Here is a 17171-nt window from a genome sequence, read left to right on the forward strand (position 1 = left end):
GCCCCGGGGTCAGGCTTGCCCCAGCCTTCCCACAGGCCTACCCAGGCCCCGGTGCCCCCTTAGCCCTGCCAAGTGAGTGCGTGTGGGGTTGAGCTTGGCCTTGAAAAATGGCCTCGGAGGCGGTGAAGGTGATTGTGCGCTGCCGGCCCATGAACGAGCGCGAGAAGGCTCTCGGCTGCAAGGCGGTCGTCAGCATGGAGAGTGCACGAGGCCAGTGCTTCCTCCAAAACCCCGCCGCCGGCGGCGAGCCCCCGAAGCAGTTCACCTTCGATGGGGCATACTACCAGGAGCACAACACGGAGCAGATCTACAACGAGATCGCCTACCCGCTCGTGGAGGTGAGTGGTGCCTGAAGCAAGCAGGATGCAGCCAGCACATAGCCGGGGATGTGGGCTGAGGAGTTTTACGTGGGTAGGTGATCCCTAAGTGGAACTGGTTTATGGACAGAAACAGTCCTGTCCGCGGTTTCAAGTGGCTTAGCTGCAACCCTGGGGTGCAGAGGAGGGCAAAACAGCATCCCGGCGGTAGGCTGGGAAATTGGGAAGAAAAAAACCTTTTTCAGCAGCCAGCAGGGCACAGAGGATAGAATTACATTTAATTGTTTTAGGCGGATGTTTATATGAAAGATGAACCCCCCCGAGCAAGCACTGAGATGGCAGCTGGACAGAAACCGCAGTGGAAAGTGATGTGAGGAGAAGGGGGGCAAACAAGACTCCTGATGATTTTAGGGACATTTTTACTGTCAAGTGAGAAACCTTAGAGAAGACAGGGAACCTCAGCCTGTTTTAGACTAGCAAAATGAGAGGGTATATGTTTGTTTCCTTGTTAACACATCAGCATGGTAAACGGCTAGGGTGAGAAAGGAACCAGTTAAGCAAAAAAACCCCAACCCCCCCAAAACCCCCAATTTTTTCAGAAGAAACAGGGATAAAATGGCCAGTGATACGTTTAAGATGGAAGCTCCTGATTGTGAGAACAAGCAGGGTCTGAAACAGTAGATTGTTAGATTAAAAGGTTATTAATATTTTTTTGTTTAAACCTTAATAAATCTGAATATCTTCTGTTCCTACCATGCTTCTCTGAAATAGGAACAATTGAAAATGAGGCCTTCTTTCAGCCGGCTTTCCAAGAGAAAATTATTCTAAGCTAGAGATGGTCTTTTTGGCCACCCTACAGTCAACTAGCGTTCTAGTTGTCTCTCTGGGTTTCATAAGATTTTTCTGCCCTATGGCAAAAATATTCGGGTCTTCTGAGCATTGTCAACTGCCCTTCCACTTTTCAACACCTGCATTTCTTCACGTTTTCCATTTTTGAGAGAAAACCATCAATTTATATGCTAGTAGAATGAATTTTTTAATTATTATACTCTGATGGCATGTCAAGATCAAGCAGTTGTTTGATGTTTACTTCCAGCTCTTCCTTTAAAACACCTTCTGTGAGGTGGGATTGAATCTAGACGACATACTTCCAGTTATGCAAAGGGTGAGGATAATGGCAATTTGGTTTGGTTTTCCTCCGTTTCTAGGGTGTCACCGAAGGTTACAATGGCACCATATTTGCCTACGGCCAGACTGGCAGCGGGAAGTCATTCACCATGCAGGGAATCGTTGATCCTTCTACACAGAAAGGCATAATACCCAGGGCATTTGAACACATTTTTGAGAGTGTACAGGTAGGTGTGTAAGGATGTGAAAGAGATCCTGTTGTAAGACCGTGTGATATCGAGAAAGATTATTTTTGTGCCATACCCCAAGGAGTGAGTGCCGATCGCACTCAGGAGCAAGAATGGGGACAGGTTTTTGGGCATGCCGCCTCTCATCCTAAAGCTGAGGCCCGCATAGAGTCAGATGAACTGCACCCTCATCTCTGCTGACTTTATGGGCTGGCACTTGAGATGTTTAAGGACCGAAAGTCCCTATAGCGAGTCTGTTGAGTGGTTACACCTGGGAATGAAATGCCAGGAGAGATTTGATGAAGTGCTGATGGGACGTAGGCATCCAGCTGGCACTGAGGATCTATGTGGGCTGCCTACTTGCCTTCATTTTGAGAACCTTACCCAAAAATTGTTCCTGTTTTGTGCAGTGTGCTGAAAATGCCAAGTTCTTGGTGAGAGCTTCCTACCTGGAGATTTACAATGAAGACATAAGAGACCTTCTAGGAGCTGATACCAAGCAGAAGTTGGAGGTGAGGTGGAGTCAATGTTTCTTAATTAGGAAGTGCTTTAATTTGCTCAGATGAGTGTTATGTTATGAGTGCAGAAGTGCAATAACACGCTCTGTCAGAAGCTGAATGCCAGAATATGAAGATATAGTGATGAATATGGAAGCCAAGAGGAGATCTTGGGGGACTTCAGTGAAAGTTTAGTGGCAGAAGGAACAAGATCCAGTCCCATGTGTCCCGCTTGATAGCGGCCAGTAGCTTAGCAGAAGCTGTGTGAAAATCATTACTGGACAAGGATGGAATAAAGTGCTCATGGGGTAATTTCTTCCTAATCCTCTTCATCTCACGGCTGTCTCTAAAGCAGGAGGATTCTGTGCCTTGTAAATGTTTAATCTGATCCAGTGTAGCTGTGGATGATCTCATTATCTGTCTAAACCAAAAAAGGCTGACCCTTTTTTGAGGGGACAGAGCAGATATTACTCCCCATGGGAACACATGGGGAAGGCGGGTGGTTTCCAGGAACGCAGGACGGTAAACTTTCCTGAAATCCTCATCGAGGGACTGATTTTTATCCAATTTACCTCCTGGTGGCTTTGCAGGTCTTTTTGCATGTATTCCTGGGGGAAGCTGCAAATCTCCTGTCCTAATTTACTTCCCTGCAGGACTGCCCTCCTGAAGAAAACCGAGGCACTAGCACCATCTGCCGCACAGATGCGCCGAGGTGGTGACAGACCCAAACTGCCTCCCGGGGCAGATTTTTTGGTTTTTTAACAGGCCCCTGGCTTTCAGGGAGGCAAAACCCTCTCCGTTCTGCGTTCCAAGCGTGCTTCGCCTGTGCGTGTGAAGAGGGAGGGTGGGAGAAGGGGACTCGCTGTTTCGGAAGGCGCTTGCTGCAGTTGCCCATCCTTTGTTCCGCATCAGCAGTGACAGCGGTTTCCATGACAACCACAGATGGCACTGGGAGGGCAGGAGTTGGGCAGAACAGTTTCCAGGGTAACACCATCACACCGGTGACAGCCGCTGCCTGTTGCTGCCACCACTCAGTAATTAAGGGAGGCATGTCCTGCGGAGACTGAAAGCCTGGGCTGACCCACTGCTTTCTTCTGTGTCCCCAAGTCCTCCTCCAAAATCCCATTTCTGTTTGTTCCTTTGCCTTTCAACGTCAGTGACTTTGGTGACTCTGAAGCCCGCAATCACCTCCCGTGGCATGAAACCCTGTGAAGAGCAGGTTTTACCGTGCTCTGCAAGGAAAATGCCCCCATCGGTCTGTCAGGGAGTTAAACAACAGCCATATCCTCGGTTGGTTGTTCCTCGGGGACTCTGCAGCACCCTCAAATACAGCCGGGCCAGCTGCGGGGTTCTCCTGTAGCACAGGCAACAGTCACAGTGTATGAACAGTCTGGCTGTGATTCTGTAACTGGATTCATCCTGGCTGGTCACGGCTTTAGAACAAGGCTAAAATCTTGCCTAGGTTAGTTTTCAGCCAGTCCTGCTCTGTCTTGTGCGGATTTTTTAAAAGCAAACACTCCATTTTACATTGCTTCTTGTGGCGCGTGCATTGCTAAAGTATCTACGGATCTTCTTTGGGAGTCACGCTGCAGTGTCTATAACTCCGTGACACCGAGTCACGACAGCCATATCTTGATATCCCAGCTGAGATGATAAAGATAGAGTTTTGGTTATGAACTCAGCAGATGTGGGGCGTAACATTGCTGTTGGAAATGAATTAATCTCGCTTAAAATTCCCAGCGTGGAGGGAGCTTCAGAGGGGGCTGGTGTAGGAGTGCGGGGATCTCTTTATTGTGTTGTATTTTTTATGTAGGTTTGATGGATCATTCGAGATTTTGAACATTTCAGTCATTTATTAGCATGCTGTATGAAATTTTTCTTCTGCCTGATTGATAATTGCTGAAAAGATGCTGTTACGTATTTAACAGTCTGTCTCTATCCAGGTGCCTGAATAGGATTTTTGAGCATCTAAAAAATGAACTGATCTGGAGAAAAATTATTACAGTCCGTCTGTGCGTCATGGGTGTGACTTTGGGAATTTTGTCAGGGAGACCAAGACGCCCTCTCAGAGCGGGGGGGTTCAGCAAAGCACCAGTAACAATATCTGTGACTATTGCATCTGTGCTTTGATTTTTAAAAAGCTCCCTATGACTGAAGAGATATTACAGCCTTTGCCATAATAGGTGAAAAACATTTCAGTTCTTATTTTAAAATATGCAGCTTAATAATAGGGGAGGTAGAAGGCGGCTCAGCACAGGTTTCTTGTGGCCTGGGAGATGTCTGAATCAATCGGCAAACTTTTAACTTCAATTCTTTTTGCCTGCAGAGCCATGAAAGTGGTTCCCTCTTTTAGTGTGGTTTTATTCCTTCTTCAGAAATACTAAGGCTTTTTGGTGCCAGTCAGATACATTTTTAGCTGTACTGTAGTTTAATTTCTCCACATGCAAAACTCGCGTAGCCCTCAAGCTTCCGGACAGTTTCCAGCACGCCTTCCCACAGTCTCGGTGTGGGTCTTGTTCTAACCTGTCTCGCGTTGTCCCTGTTTGCAGCTGAAGGAGCACCCGGAGAAAGGGGTGTACGTGAAGGGGCTCTCCCTGCACACAGTGCATAGTGTGCTCCAGTGCGAGCGGATCATGGAGACGGGCTGGAGAAACCGAGCAGTGGGTTACACCCTCATGAACAAGGATTCTTCCCGCTCCCACTCCATCTTTACTGTCAATATGGAAATCTACACCATAGGTAGGTAGTTGGATGTCCTGCGTTAGGCCTGGGCCTAGCAGAGCGCAGAATCTGTGCGGTCTGACCAGTCACCCCACAGCAAAACATAGATCCTAATGATTTTAGGTCCAGCAGAAATCAGAATTGTGTCCTGACATGGACATTTTCACAGTGTGAAATGGCTGAGTATTCAAAGTCTTTTTTTCCCCCCCTCGATTCCCCTTGGGAGAGAAATGTCTTATGCTCAAACTGGGAACATATTTAATTCTCCTTCCATTTCTTTATCTTCTTAAACCTCCGTTTCCAGCAAAGGGTGCTAAATCTCACCGCCCGTACAGTGGCTTGGAGGTCATGTGTTGTACAGCCTGGAGAAACATGTATTGTTACCTGTCTTGTCTGACCTCCTTTACAATGCAAGTCCGATCATTTCACCCAATGATCCCTTCATTGAGCTTAATCATGGGGCACATCTTTTAAGCAAATAGCTAATCTGGGTTTTAAGATGGAATAAAAGAATCTCTTAATAACATTTTAGTGACTAATTTTCCTTTCTCGAGTATCTCATTTCCGTTGGAGTGTCTTTAGCTGATAAAGCTGCCTCGCTGGGTCTGAACACTGACCTCGAAAGGGTTTTTTCTGGGACTAAGAAAGGAATTCTCTCCCATATTCTGTCTAGTCCTTGATCCCGGCTGAGGCTGTGAACAGCTTGGCTTCGTTCTCTTCAGCTGTTTCAGTCATAGGGAAGGTTACACAATGTCTTAGTAAATTGTGGTTCCAGATGTTGGTGACAGTACCTCATTTTCCTCTATCCAAAATAGTGAGGGGGGAGATTTTCGGAATTTCTCAATTAGCACAGCCGGTGGATGCTAATCCTTGCATTATGTGGGTCTGTAAAGTCCCAACTTTAATCCTAACAAGGAAAAAGAAGTATTTACGCTCCTCTTTTGCGTTCCAGATGGGTGCAGGGCTCTTAATGTAGCCTGAGACAATTTCTCTGATTTAAAGCTTTGAAAACTTGTTACACGGGACAGGATGGCAGGTGGGGACACTCGCAGTTTTGGCAGTTGAATAGAAGACAGCTGGAGTATTTGAGGAGAAAGTTGAGGGTTCTGGCACAATCCCCGTAACTGGATGGTTCTGCTACGGTAATCATTAGTTGAAATAGTTAATGAAGTTGGTATTTATGTTGCCATCTTTAGGCTTTGTGAAGAGCTGCATGGGGAAGTTCAAACTCATTTTCCAGTTGAGCCTGTAGTAAATTATAATTTACAGGGAGTTGATATTTTAAAGGATCTCTTTGCAATTATGTGGACTAAAATTACTCTTTTTTAAGTAACAGATTCAGGAATTATGGCAAATACCGGGCCCTCTGGCTGCAGGTGTTTGAAATGCGCAAAGTACCATGGGTATTTTTATCGTATTTAGAGTAGCAGATGTTTTATTCCTTTACGTTGCGCTTAGGGATTGATTCGTTAATGAGAAAGACGTAGATTTGGCCAGTGCTTATGCCACCAGCGCTGGCCGATGGGCTGTACGGGAATTAGACGGGCAAGACTTTCGGGCTGCTGCGGGCATTTTAGCAAGAGTCTGGGGACCTTGTTACACCACAGAAACTAAACCGCTAAGCGCCGGGATGGAACCAAACAGCCTCCCTGGGTAAAAGGACTGGCAGGAACCAAAACAACTTCTTAAGTGCCTGTCAGTGTTTACATAAACTGGGGGAAGGAGGGAAAGGGTTAGAAAACCTACTTTTTGTGACTGTCCATTCACCCCGGCACTCAGAAGAGACAGTGAGAGGGTGCTCTGTTTAAGCTCCATCTGTTTTTTTCCCCAGTTCTCCCATGTCTTGACATGCCAGAAAGATCGGGAGTGAAACAACATGTTTGCTCCGTGGCAAACATTAAGTTCCACAGTCAACAATCTATTGCTGTAACTGGGGAAATATCCTGGGGCAATAGATTTTAGATTGTTTTGGTGTTTATCTGTGAACTTTTAACTTTCTCCCATGCATCAGATAATTCATTGCTCGTGTTTAGGTATTGTCTACAGCCATAAATCTTAACTCTGACTAAATTCAAGGCTAGATTTTTGTAGAAGTCTGTCTGGAAAAAGACAGACTTGGTTAAAACCTTGACGTTCTTTTTGCTTGGAGTGCTAAAGGAATCCTTCCCTTGAACTTGGATTGTAATTGTGAGGGATGATTGGGATGTGGACATCCAAGAGTGTGGTCCAGCGCTTAGGACAGTAGTCTGTGATTTGGGAATGTGTGTCCAACTCTTTGCTCTGTGTGAGGTGGGGAAAGTTAAGTAGTCAGCGAAACCAAGGGGTTCCTAAAGCAACTGGATGCGCTGTCTCAGTTGTAGGGAATTTGTGTCATCACATTAATCCGGCCTCAAGAAGCAGGTCAGGAAGCAGATATTATATGCATGAGGTGTGTGTCCAGGTGGCTGGGGAGCTAGCTGTTAACTTCAGCTCACATCTTCTCTTGCTTTAAAGCGTTACGATGGGAATGGCACCAGCTCACTGAGTCTGACTCCTCACTCACTGAGATCCAGCTCCTCATCCGGGTGGTTTGGGCCGAGCGCAGTCCCGATTTCTTGCAGTTGTCCTGTTTCTCGCCTGTGTTCCTTCATTTTACTTTCTCCCTGCAAATGTCATGAGTTGAGGAGGAACAGATGCCGCCGAGCATGCCTGTGTGCTGAGTCACGGCGCAGTTTTACAGCTATCCGGGCGAGAGGGGAGATCTGCTGGGCTTCTTGAACATTCGAGCTGGCTCGGAACAGAAAGCCAGGTGGTGGGCCTTGATGGTATCTGATAGCATGTGCTTTTTCTTTTGAAGCACAGCAAGAAACTTCTTGAATACGTCCGTTGACTAGGGTAGGTTGGATTCTAGTCTTGAGAAAAGCTGTAGTTTGGGAGTTCATGGAAAAACTGTTTTCCAGCATAGTGTGTACTCCAGCCTTTCCACAGTAGTCTGTAGAGGTGACCTTCCTGCCTGTCTCTCCATGTCACATAGGTGTTCAGGGAGCCTGCTGTTTTGCCCGTGCTCTCCAACTAGCCCTGCTCCAGCTGCTGCCCGTTGACTCCTCGTTTCATGCTTCCTCCCTTCTTTCTCTCCGATTGTCAGACATTGTTTAACTGCATGAAACAATGTGAGGAGGAAAAAAGTTGTATAAAGTCACGGTCTGACCTTGTTACTTGCAGAGGGCTTTGTGTGAAATACTAAACACTGGAAATATGTGAAGGGTGAGGGTGGGTGGGGGTGGGGGTGGGGGGGGTGGGGGTGGGGTGGGTGTGTGTGGGTGTGTGTGTGTGGGTGTGTGGGTGTGTGTGTGTGTGTGTGTGTGTGTGTTCAGAGCTCACTGGGAGAGTAAGAACAGGTATGAATTCTTACTGTGCAGGATCTCGTTCAGGAAAGCACTGGAACATGTAGTTCTAAGATTAAGTAGGTAGTTATTTATTTAAGGGGGTCAGGGCCCAAATGCACACAAAGAACAGGGCTTGAACTGGAACGTAATGCCAAGAGAGTCTTGGTTCCTGACTGTTAAGATGCTTCCTCTTAAGAAGAGCCTAACCTGGAATTATTTTCTTGCAGATGGGCGAGGGCAGGACCACCTTAGGGCCGCAAAACTCAATTTAGTGGATCTGGCAGGAAGCGAGAGACAGTCAAAAACTGGAGCCACGGGGGAGCGGCTCAAAGAGGCCACCAAAATCAACCTCTCCCTCTCAGCTCTGGGCAACGTCATCTCGGCCCTGGTCAATGGCAGGTGTAAGCACATCCCCTACCGAGACTCAAAGCTGACCAGGCTGCTGCAAGACTCCCTCGGAGGGAATACCAAGACGCTGATGGTTGCATGCTTATCTCCGGCTGATAACAACTATGACGAAAGCCTCAGTACTCTGCGCTATGCTAATCGAGCGAAAAACATCAAGAACAAGCCCTGTATCAACGAGGACCCCAAGGATGCTCTGCTGAGGGAGTATCAGGAGGAGATTAAGAAGCTGAAGGCCATTCTAGCTGAACAGATGAGCTCGACTAACTTGTCAGGTAGGAGAGCCCTTAGTGGCTTCAGAGATGTTTTGTCTTTGACAGAAAAAAAGAGGTTTTTACAGGTAAAATGCTCACTGGATTTAACCTCAACCTGTCCCTTACCTGTTGGAGGAAGAGTTCTCCATTCTGGTAATAGACTTTTTCCCCTCACTGTTGCCAAACTGACCTTATTCCACTGGTAAAGACCATCTCAGTTATCCAGTATTTTCAATAATGACAAATTCTGTTAGAAAATGCTGACGTGATTCAAATCCGTGGTGGTTCTTCGTCATTCTGGCTAGAATTTGGTCAGTCACAGAAGAGGGGTTTCAGCTGGCAGAGCAAAAATGAGCTGCTAAAGAAATAATAATGTAAAATTCTTAATTAAATATATGTATTTTTTCAAGTTTAGCATTCAGCCCCTGTTCTCCTACACTGTGAATTTTTTGACAGTACAAGAAAAGTTTTGCCCTGCTGACACCACTGCTTATGGAGAGCAGCACTGTCCTCTCTGAGGAGTCAGCCCAGCCTCAGCCAACTTGCTCTTTGCTGAGAAGTAGGAATAGCAAATGTGGGAACAAATGGGTAAGAGCAGTCTTTAGGGAGCTGATCACCTTTTGAGAATTATGCCCTAAAAAAGGGCAACTTTCAGCAGAGGAATAAGGCTGTAAGAGTTACTTTTTTTCCCCATTTCTGCCACCTTTCAGAAACAACTGTGAAGAAAGAAGGCAATTTTCTTGCACCTTTCATCTTCTTCCCGGTGTCTTTTATCGTCCAAATCTGTTAGCAGAGCCCTGCAAACAAGTCTCCTGTTATTCTGTGAAAGAGATTAGATTTGTATTCGCTTTCATATACCTGAAGCTTAAACCTCTCGCCCTTTGCTCAGTGCTGACTCCTTCTCTCCCCACACCTGTGGAGTCCCAGGCCAGTGGGCGTTTTGGCAGCACAGATGCTGGCACAGGAGCACAGTTTAAAGGAGCGTGTGGAATGCGATGTTCTTTGCTGGCAGCCAGGTTCTTTGTTCTGTTTCCAGGCGTTCTGCAGACAATCCCACCCAATAATTGTGAGTGATTTTTATTTCTGCTTTGCTTTGTAGGGCTTCTACCTGCTGAGACTGCTCACCTGGCAGCGAAGCCAGCTCCCCTCCTCAAACCCCAGTTAGATCTTGAAGCAGAGAAGCAGCTGATCAGAGAAGTAAGTCAGGAGGGGGTATCCCGTAGTGTCTTTGACTAAGGCTCGTGGGGTTTTATAATAATTACAAATACGGTGTAGGGCTGTGTGGTTCAGCCTTTTCAGAACACTTCTCTTCCTATTTTTTGGTCCTTGGGCTTCTCCTATGGACAGAACGTGTGTTGATGGAGGCCTTACTCCCTCCACTTTCTCTCAGCATTGTTCCCACCTCTCTGGAGATGAAATGGAATGGATTCCCAAGAAGAATTTTGGAAGTACATATAACAAGAAGAGGAAACTACATGTGAAACTTAGATTCCTCCTGTCAGAGGAGGGAGAAATAGTGGGGAGGAGAGCAGCAGTCAGAGATGTTAGGAACAGTACAAGGATGAAGATAAAGAGGGGTTATGGAGCCAGCAGGAAGACTGAGGAGTTGGCAGCAAGGACAAAGAGAGAGGGGCCAGAGGAAATAAAACTCTCTCCTTGCTCTTTACAAAGCTCCTTCCAAGGCACTACATCTGCCCAAGACAGTGGTTTCTAGGGCTAACTAGTCACCTTCCATCAATACTGTGTCAACTTAAATCGCAGAAAAAGTCAATGAATACAGGAGGGTAAAGTTCTGTAGGGGTGGCCATAAGATGTGCTCTAGAATGGACTTAGATGTGGCCTTGTGTACGGTCAGGAGCAGGGCTGTTGCGTCAGGCTGTCTGCTGTGCCTTTCAGGAGTACGAAGAGAGGCTGGCCCAACTAAAGGCCAGCTACGAAGCAGAGCAGGCATCCCGTGCCCGCCTCGAAGAGGACATCAGTAGCCTGAAGAATGACTACGATCTCAAGCTGTCTGCTCTCGAGGAGAGCCTCAGGAAGGAAGCAGGTGTGGACGAGGCAGGTGGAGGGTGCGCAGCGCAGGCTGAAAGTTCCCTGATGCTGTTAATACGCTGCGGGGGTTGGCTTTAGGCATGAGCAGACACAGACTGTTTTTGCAAAGTCACATTTGTGGCAGCCACTGCAACCTTTAAAGTGGCAGCGACTGCTACTGCAGCAAGCACTGCCTGGCAGCAACAGCCGTCCCTGCTCTCAACCCTCCCTCATTGACAGCAGGAGCGGTAACTGTGGCTCTCCTGGGCGACTCGTGGGACTCTGTCCCAGCTTTGTCCTGTTCCCTATTTCCCTGGCTTCTTTTCCCTGTCAGGACCAGCCTGGCCCTACCCTGTAAGCCTTGAGGCGATGAAATGCGATTTTTGCCCATGTAGCTGTGAGTTTCTTCTGACTTAGCGCAGCGTTTCTCTCGAGCAGAGGTTTGCGCTGCAGAGATGACTGGTCTCGGCAGGCGCTGCTTTGTCTTGATCCGATTGGCTTTGCACAACTCGCACGCCCAAGACGAGAGTGGCTGCGGCAGTCTCTTCCATCGCATGCAAATGTGATGCAGCCCTTGGTCTCCCGGTGGATTATCAACACCATCGCTTTGCTGGAGGCTGGATATTCCTCTCACATACCTATAAATTGTTGCCAGCTATCCTTTTCATTACTGCTTTTTATTTATACTTCTGCAGTGCCTCAGAGCACGTTTTGCAATGTGCTGGTACAGCACTTACCGCCCAATATTAATTCGTGAACCTATATTCTTCATTTTTTGATGCTATCACTTTCTAAGGTGAGGGGTTCTTTCCACCCGCCCCCCTCTGATTACAAATGTGCACCCCCCTGGCCTCTGAAATAGATTATTTGTGTGCGAACACGAGGACGCAGGCTCTCCCAACCCTGTAAAATCTGCATTCCTTACCTGATATGCCCTCTGGGTCTTTGATGGCTTTTACTGACCAGCATAAATAACAGACCTTTTCCTTCCAGACACATAGTTCTTAGCTTTTCGTGAAGACTCTGTGGGATGTTTTCACAGATTGATGCTCTGGTTTCGCAGAGCCCGTTACTGACATTGTGGGTATTTCCTCTTTTACTCTTCAGCTGCCATGAGGACTGAAACTACTCCTGACGAGACACCTCTGCGTGAAGACTCTGTTGCTGCAGCAGATGAAGAACCAACGTCAGCCCAGGTACCCTTCAGGCTACTTCTCCCCCCCCCCGGCTGAATAATCCCGAGTGGGTAGCGTTGTGCTTCATCTATCCCGGTACTCGCATTGCGTCTTTTCAGAGCTGCGGCTTCTGGTTTCCTCTTGTCCTCAGGACCCAGCAGTGCCCCAGACTGTCCAAGACGCTGGTGGTGTGAGCAGGGGGAATGCTGGAGCAGGGGTGGCTGTCACTGCTGAGGGGATTTCCATGCCTGCAGACCAGCAGCAGATGCTCGCCAGGTCAGTGACTACGCCGCTCCTGCTAACTGCCTCCTGGGCATTGCTTACGACACACAGGGGCAAGAAGCAACCCTGTTCTTCCATGATATTACAACTGGCGAGCTTCAGCTGTGTGCTCAGCGCAGCACAAAACTAGGCAGACGCGTATTCTTTACCCCAAAATTAACTTTGTCCTATTTGGGCGGATGAATAGCTCTTAGCTGCCGTGTTCAATGATGCCAAGTGCCAGAATTATGAGAGAAAAATCTGGAGAGGTCTGTGTCAGCAGATGTGGCTGCAAAAAAGCGTGCTTTCCTGATAACAAATCCTGCCTAGATCTGTAGGCAGGGAAATTTCTTCCTTCTCCGGCTTTTTGCAGGTGTGATTTATGAAGAATTTATAAAGTTGAGTCTGGCAGTCGCTGACAGAGCTTAAGTGCCCAAGCAGGTCATGGAATCGGCCTCTTTTTCCTCTCAAAAAGGGTTTTTGAAGGGCACTTAGAGCCCTCTCACATCAGTACAAGGAAGTAGCAGGCCTTCCAGCTGCTCACTGTGCGTGTGGATGGAGGAGAGCACGTCCTCCACGACTCTCCCTTGTCACTGAGGTCACTTTTGCCTCTAACTCACTCATCTGACAATGTTTGCAAGACGTCAGCCAGAACTGGCATCAGAATTTCCCAATAATCACATTTTAGGGGCAGCGCTAGACCCAGGGCCTGGAGCACAGGGCTGGGATGTGAGCGCTGCCTGGGCTGTTTCAGAAATAGACACGTTAAGCAAATTCTGCTGATTTCTCTCTTTTACTCCGTTGTGTGGAATTATATTAAAATTAGAAATGCTCAACAGAAGATACATTGTGGATGACAGAGTTTGATTCTGAAAAGTCTTGTGTTTTTTAACCAGTCTTTCAGCTTTACTGTGGCGCACGCTCACCCTGTCAGGCCTCTCCCAGCTGAAAAAGGAGCTATTAAGAAATCTAGAAGAGCAGTGTCTGTCCTTTGCAGGCAATTCCATTAATGGAGAGGTCTCCAAAGAAACCATTTGTTTTGACTATATATCAAATCTTACTACTCCTGTTGCAGCCTTCCTTTTTGTGACAAACAAGCGAAAAATGCTCTTCCAATTCCATTGTTAAAGTTCTCTGCAGATTAGGCAGGAGGGTTTGGTTCCGCAGGCATGGGGATTTTCAAAGCCGCCTGTTAAAAGCTTTACACCTCAGGACGGCTGTGAGGTCTCTGATACTCACTCAGCAGAGCAAGGATTCAAGCGCGCATTAAGCAAACGAAACCGGAGGCTGCTTGGCAAGTGCAGTACAGTAAAATAGCAGGTCATCGCTGGTGGAGAACGAGCTCTTTCGGATGGGTTTGAAGATAATTAAGAGGCTATTAGCGGAGGTTTTATCAGCAGTGGGATTTTCTCCAACTGGAGCCAGCGCTGGCCAACCTGAGCTATCTGCTCTGCTGCAGATCCCCGTGCAGACAAAGCGAACGGCTCTGGAGCACAGCTTTATTTCCTTGTCGGAGCATACGGGGCCGTGCGGTGTGGACACGAGACGAGCTTGATTTCAAATGTGGGTCTGTGCCAGCACTCAAGCAGAAACGCTGAGATCACTCAAGTCATCAAGCCTGGCTGATACTGCCCCAAAAAAGAAATTGCCCTGTGGCTTCCAGCCATATCACTCCCATATCCACCATTTAAAATATTTGTTTACGTAATTTTGGCACATTTTGGGCTTGCCTTCAGAGTCTTTCAAAACAAGAATTGAAATATAAATTCCACAAAACAGGGTTTTTAAAAAGAATTCTGTGAGCGTAGATCCAGATTTCCAGACATACTCGTTGACAAAGGTGCTCAGAATAACACGCGCTTTGCCTTGGGTCCACAGGAGTGTCTATGACAGAAACTGTTAATAAAAGAGGAATTTGCCGTGATTACTCAGGGCAGCAAATCTCGTCAGAAACCGGTATTTTCTGTACTGTGTCCTCCCAAACGTCGTTCAGGTAAGGACGTGGATCCTCCACGCTTATGCAGGCGGTTCTTTGCACCGCCGAGCTAAGCGAAGCGTTTGCCTTTTCCAGGCTGCAGATGCTGGAACGACAGGTGGTAGGGGGGGAACAAGCTGAAAACAAGGACCTCAAAGAAAAGCAGAAACGCCGGAAAAAATACGCGGACGAGCGGAGGATGCAGCTGGCGGCTGCACTGCAGCAATCTAACGAGGACAGCAGTGATTGGGTTCTGCTTAACGTCTACGACTCCATCCAGGAGGAGGTTCGAGCCAAGAGCAAGCTTGTGGAGAAGATGCAGAAGAAGGTGAGCAGCTCCCTCTTATCCCTGTGAAGATTTAGGGAGCATCTCTTTCCTCCTCTGCGTACCTGGTTTTTTAGGTTAGGGAGGTGTTTTAGGGCAGTGTGTTTAGAGAACGACTCTGGCTGAGTGACATACTTCATACACGTGCCTGTGTTAGGACTTAGAAGGTTGTTTGCCTGTATTTTTATGAAATATCGGATGCAGCAGCCCTCAGGGTGGTGAATTAAGTTGTTGAAACCCCAAACCCCCGCAGTTTTAAAGGCCGGTCGCCCCTCGTTGTCTGGCGATGGGAGAGGATGCGACTCCCTCTACTGACCTACGCAATCTATTGCACAGCTTCCTCCAGTGCCTATCGCCCCAGATATCACGCCTGGGTTCCTGGAAGAAATTACACTGTGAAAAGTTTTCGGGGGGGGGAAAGAAATAAATATAAAAGCAATGCTCTTGAATTTTAGGCACACTTGAAAATCAGTTTTGCTCCAATGAGGCAGAACCGGAGGAGCTTCCAAAAAATCGTGTGTGTGTGCAGTCCTAAATCTGCACGCTAAGAACTTGCTTTGTTTCTGTGTTTAGGCTATCAAAGAAATATTGCACCTTTTTCATCGAAGTCAGGAACTCCCAAGAGTTCGATAGCACTGGACGCAGACCACGCTAGTAAGATTAACTTAAGGTCCGTTCAAAGACTCGACACTTTGGAGAAACGCGAGAAATCTTTCATTAAAACAGGCGTGGAATAATCTCTCCGCACAAATCTCATCCTAATTCTTAACTAGAAATTAGAAATCTTCCCAATATTGAAGCTTTTGCGTGTGTCTCTCCATCTCTGCCTGACAAATTCCTGTACTCGCAGTAACCATCGGTCTCTCCCCTTTATAATCTCAACGACTTATTTTATTTTTATGTCACAGCTGAGGGCTGCTGAGACTGAGATCAAAGATCTGCAGTCGGAGTTTGAGCTGGAAAAGATCGATTACCTCGGCACCATCCGCCGCCTGGAGCGAGACCTGATGCTCTTCCAGCAGCTGCTGGATCGGGTGCAGTCCCTCATCCGGCGTGACTGCAACTACAGCAACCTGGAGAAGATCAAGCACGAATCCGTCTGGGATGAGGAAACTGGCTGCTGGAAAATTCCAGAGCCTGTCATTCAAAAAACCCACCTGCCTGCAGGTAAGAGGAGCGTCGGGATGGCATCGCCGGTGCCTGGCTGCTCCCGGGCTCGGTGGATCACGTTTGGACTCCGCTCGCTTGTAAAATCTTCTGCGTACAGAAAGTTTGGCTAGAAAGTTTGAGTAACAGCATCGTCCAATGCGAAGTGTGGTACGGATCCTTCGGGAATCTCCGTGAGCCTGGTGACCGGAGCGGTGCTGGGGATCGGGGAGCGCAGTCAGGAGAGCGTTAATCATTTTAGAAAGGACGACCGACCCTTTAACGCCGTCTCTTCTCCCAGCAGTTCCAGCCCTGCCACAGCTCAAACCTGGGAAGAGCCCCTCCGCCGAGAGCGCAGAGCTAACGGTACGGCGCACCTCTCCTCCCTTTTGTTATCCTATTTTACCGATTTTTGCTGTATTTCTAAGCGGTGGCCCGAGGCCCGGCGCAGCGTCCGGCGCTGCTGTGACGCCGTTTTCTGCTCCCAGCCCGAGGACGACCGCTACAAGCTGGTGCTGGAGAGGAGCGACAGCGAGAGCATCGCCAGCAACTACTTCCGACCCACGCGAGCCAGCCGGGTCCTGCACCCCGACCCAGCCGGGCACCGAGGTAACCCCCCTTTTCCTTCCCTTCCCTCTTTTTTCCTGTTGCGGAAACGCTTTTTTTTGGCTCGGCTCCCTTGACCTCAGCAGGGACCTTTCGCAGGACGAGGCCCGGTTTGGGCCCCCCGCGAGGAGGGACGCCCACCGCCGCCCCTTCCCCCGGGGCCGGAGCGGGCTCCGCGCCGCGCCTCCCCCGCGCCCCGGCCCTTCCGCCTCCAGGCCCTCGCCCCGGCCCCGCCGACCACCACCAAGCGCAAAAAGGGCAAAACCGGCTCCGGCCGCCGCCCCCTCTGACCGCGCCACCGCTGAGGTGTCCGGCGGCGCAGGAAGACGCCAAATCTCTGTGGTTTAGCACCAAAACGCTCTCGCTCTCCACCGGGGTGCGCGACAGAGGTGCGCGCTCGCTGTCGCCGTGTTCTCTCGCGCCCGCCGCCCCCCCCCCCCCCCGCCGCAATAAACCAGTCTGACACCGTCACTTTGAGGTCTTTTACTGGGAACCTGCCTCCTCCCGCTCGGGGCGGCGGGGCCGAGGGTGGGAGCGGGCCGCGGCCGGGGGCGACCCCCGCGCCGCCCGCCCGGGCCCCCGCCGCCATCTTCCTCCTCCCCTCAGCGGCGCTACGGTGGCCGCGCGGGGGGTCACGACGGCGTCTCGGTGATTGGCCGGCGGCGAGGAGCTGGCTGTCGGTGATTGGAAGGCGGGGGCTCGACGTCTGGCGCTGATTGGCTACCCGCGCCCGTCCGCTTC

At 48.9% G+C, this 17171-nt stretch overlaps 1 protein-coding gene across 1 annotated transcript; it reads left to right on the forward strand.

The window, feature by feature from the left end:
- The first annotated feature begins 107 nt into the window (after positions 1 to 107).
- Positions 108 to 16720, forward strand: KIF17 (kinesin family member 17). The gene is made up of 14 exons (XM_059829826.1): positions 108 to 338; positions 1526 to 1672; positions 2083 to 2184; positions 4719 to 4908; positions 8483 to 8935; positions 10014 to 10111; positions 10811 to 10958; positions 12050 to 12138; positions 12269 to 12393; positions 14450 to 14681; positions 15587 to 15845; positions 16126 to 16190; positions 16313 to 16433; positions 16530 to 16720. The coding sequence occupies exons 1-14, from the start codon at positions 108 to 110 to the stop codon at positions 16718 to 16720; spliced, it is 2451 nt and encodes an 816-aa protein (XP_059685809.1).
- The last annotated feature ends 451 nt before the right edge of the window (positions 16721 to 17171 follow it).

Source organism: Gavia stellata, chromosome 27, assembly GCF_030936135.1.
Source record: "Gavia stellata isolate bGavSte3 chromosome 27, bGavSte3.hap2, whole genome shotgun sequence".
NCBI classification, from domain to species: Eukaryota; Metazoa; Chordata; class Aves; order Gaviiformes; family Gaviidae; genus Gavia; species Gavia stellata.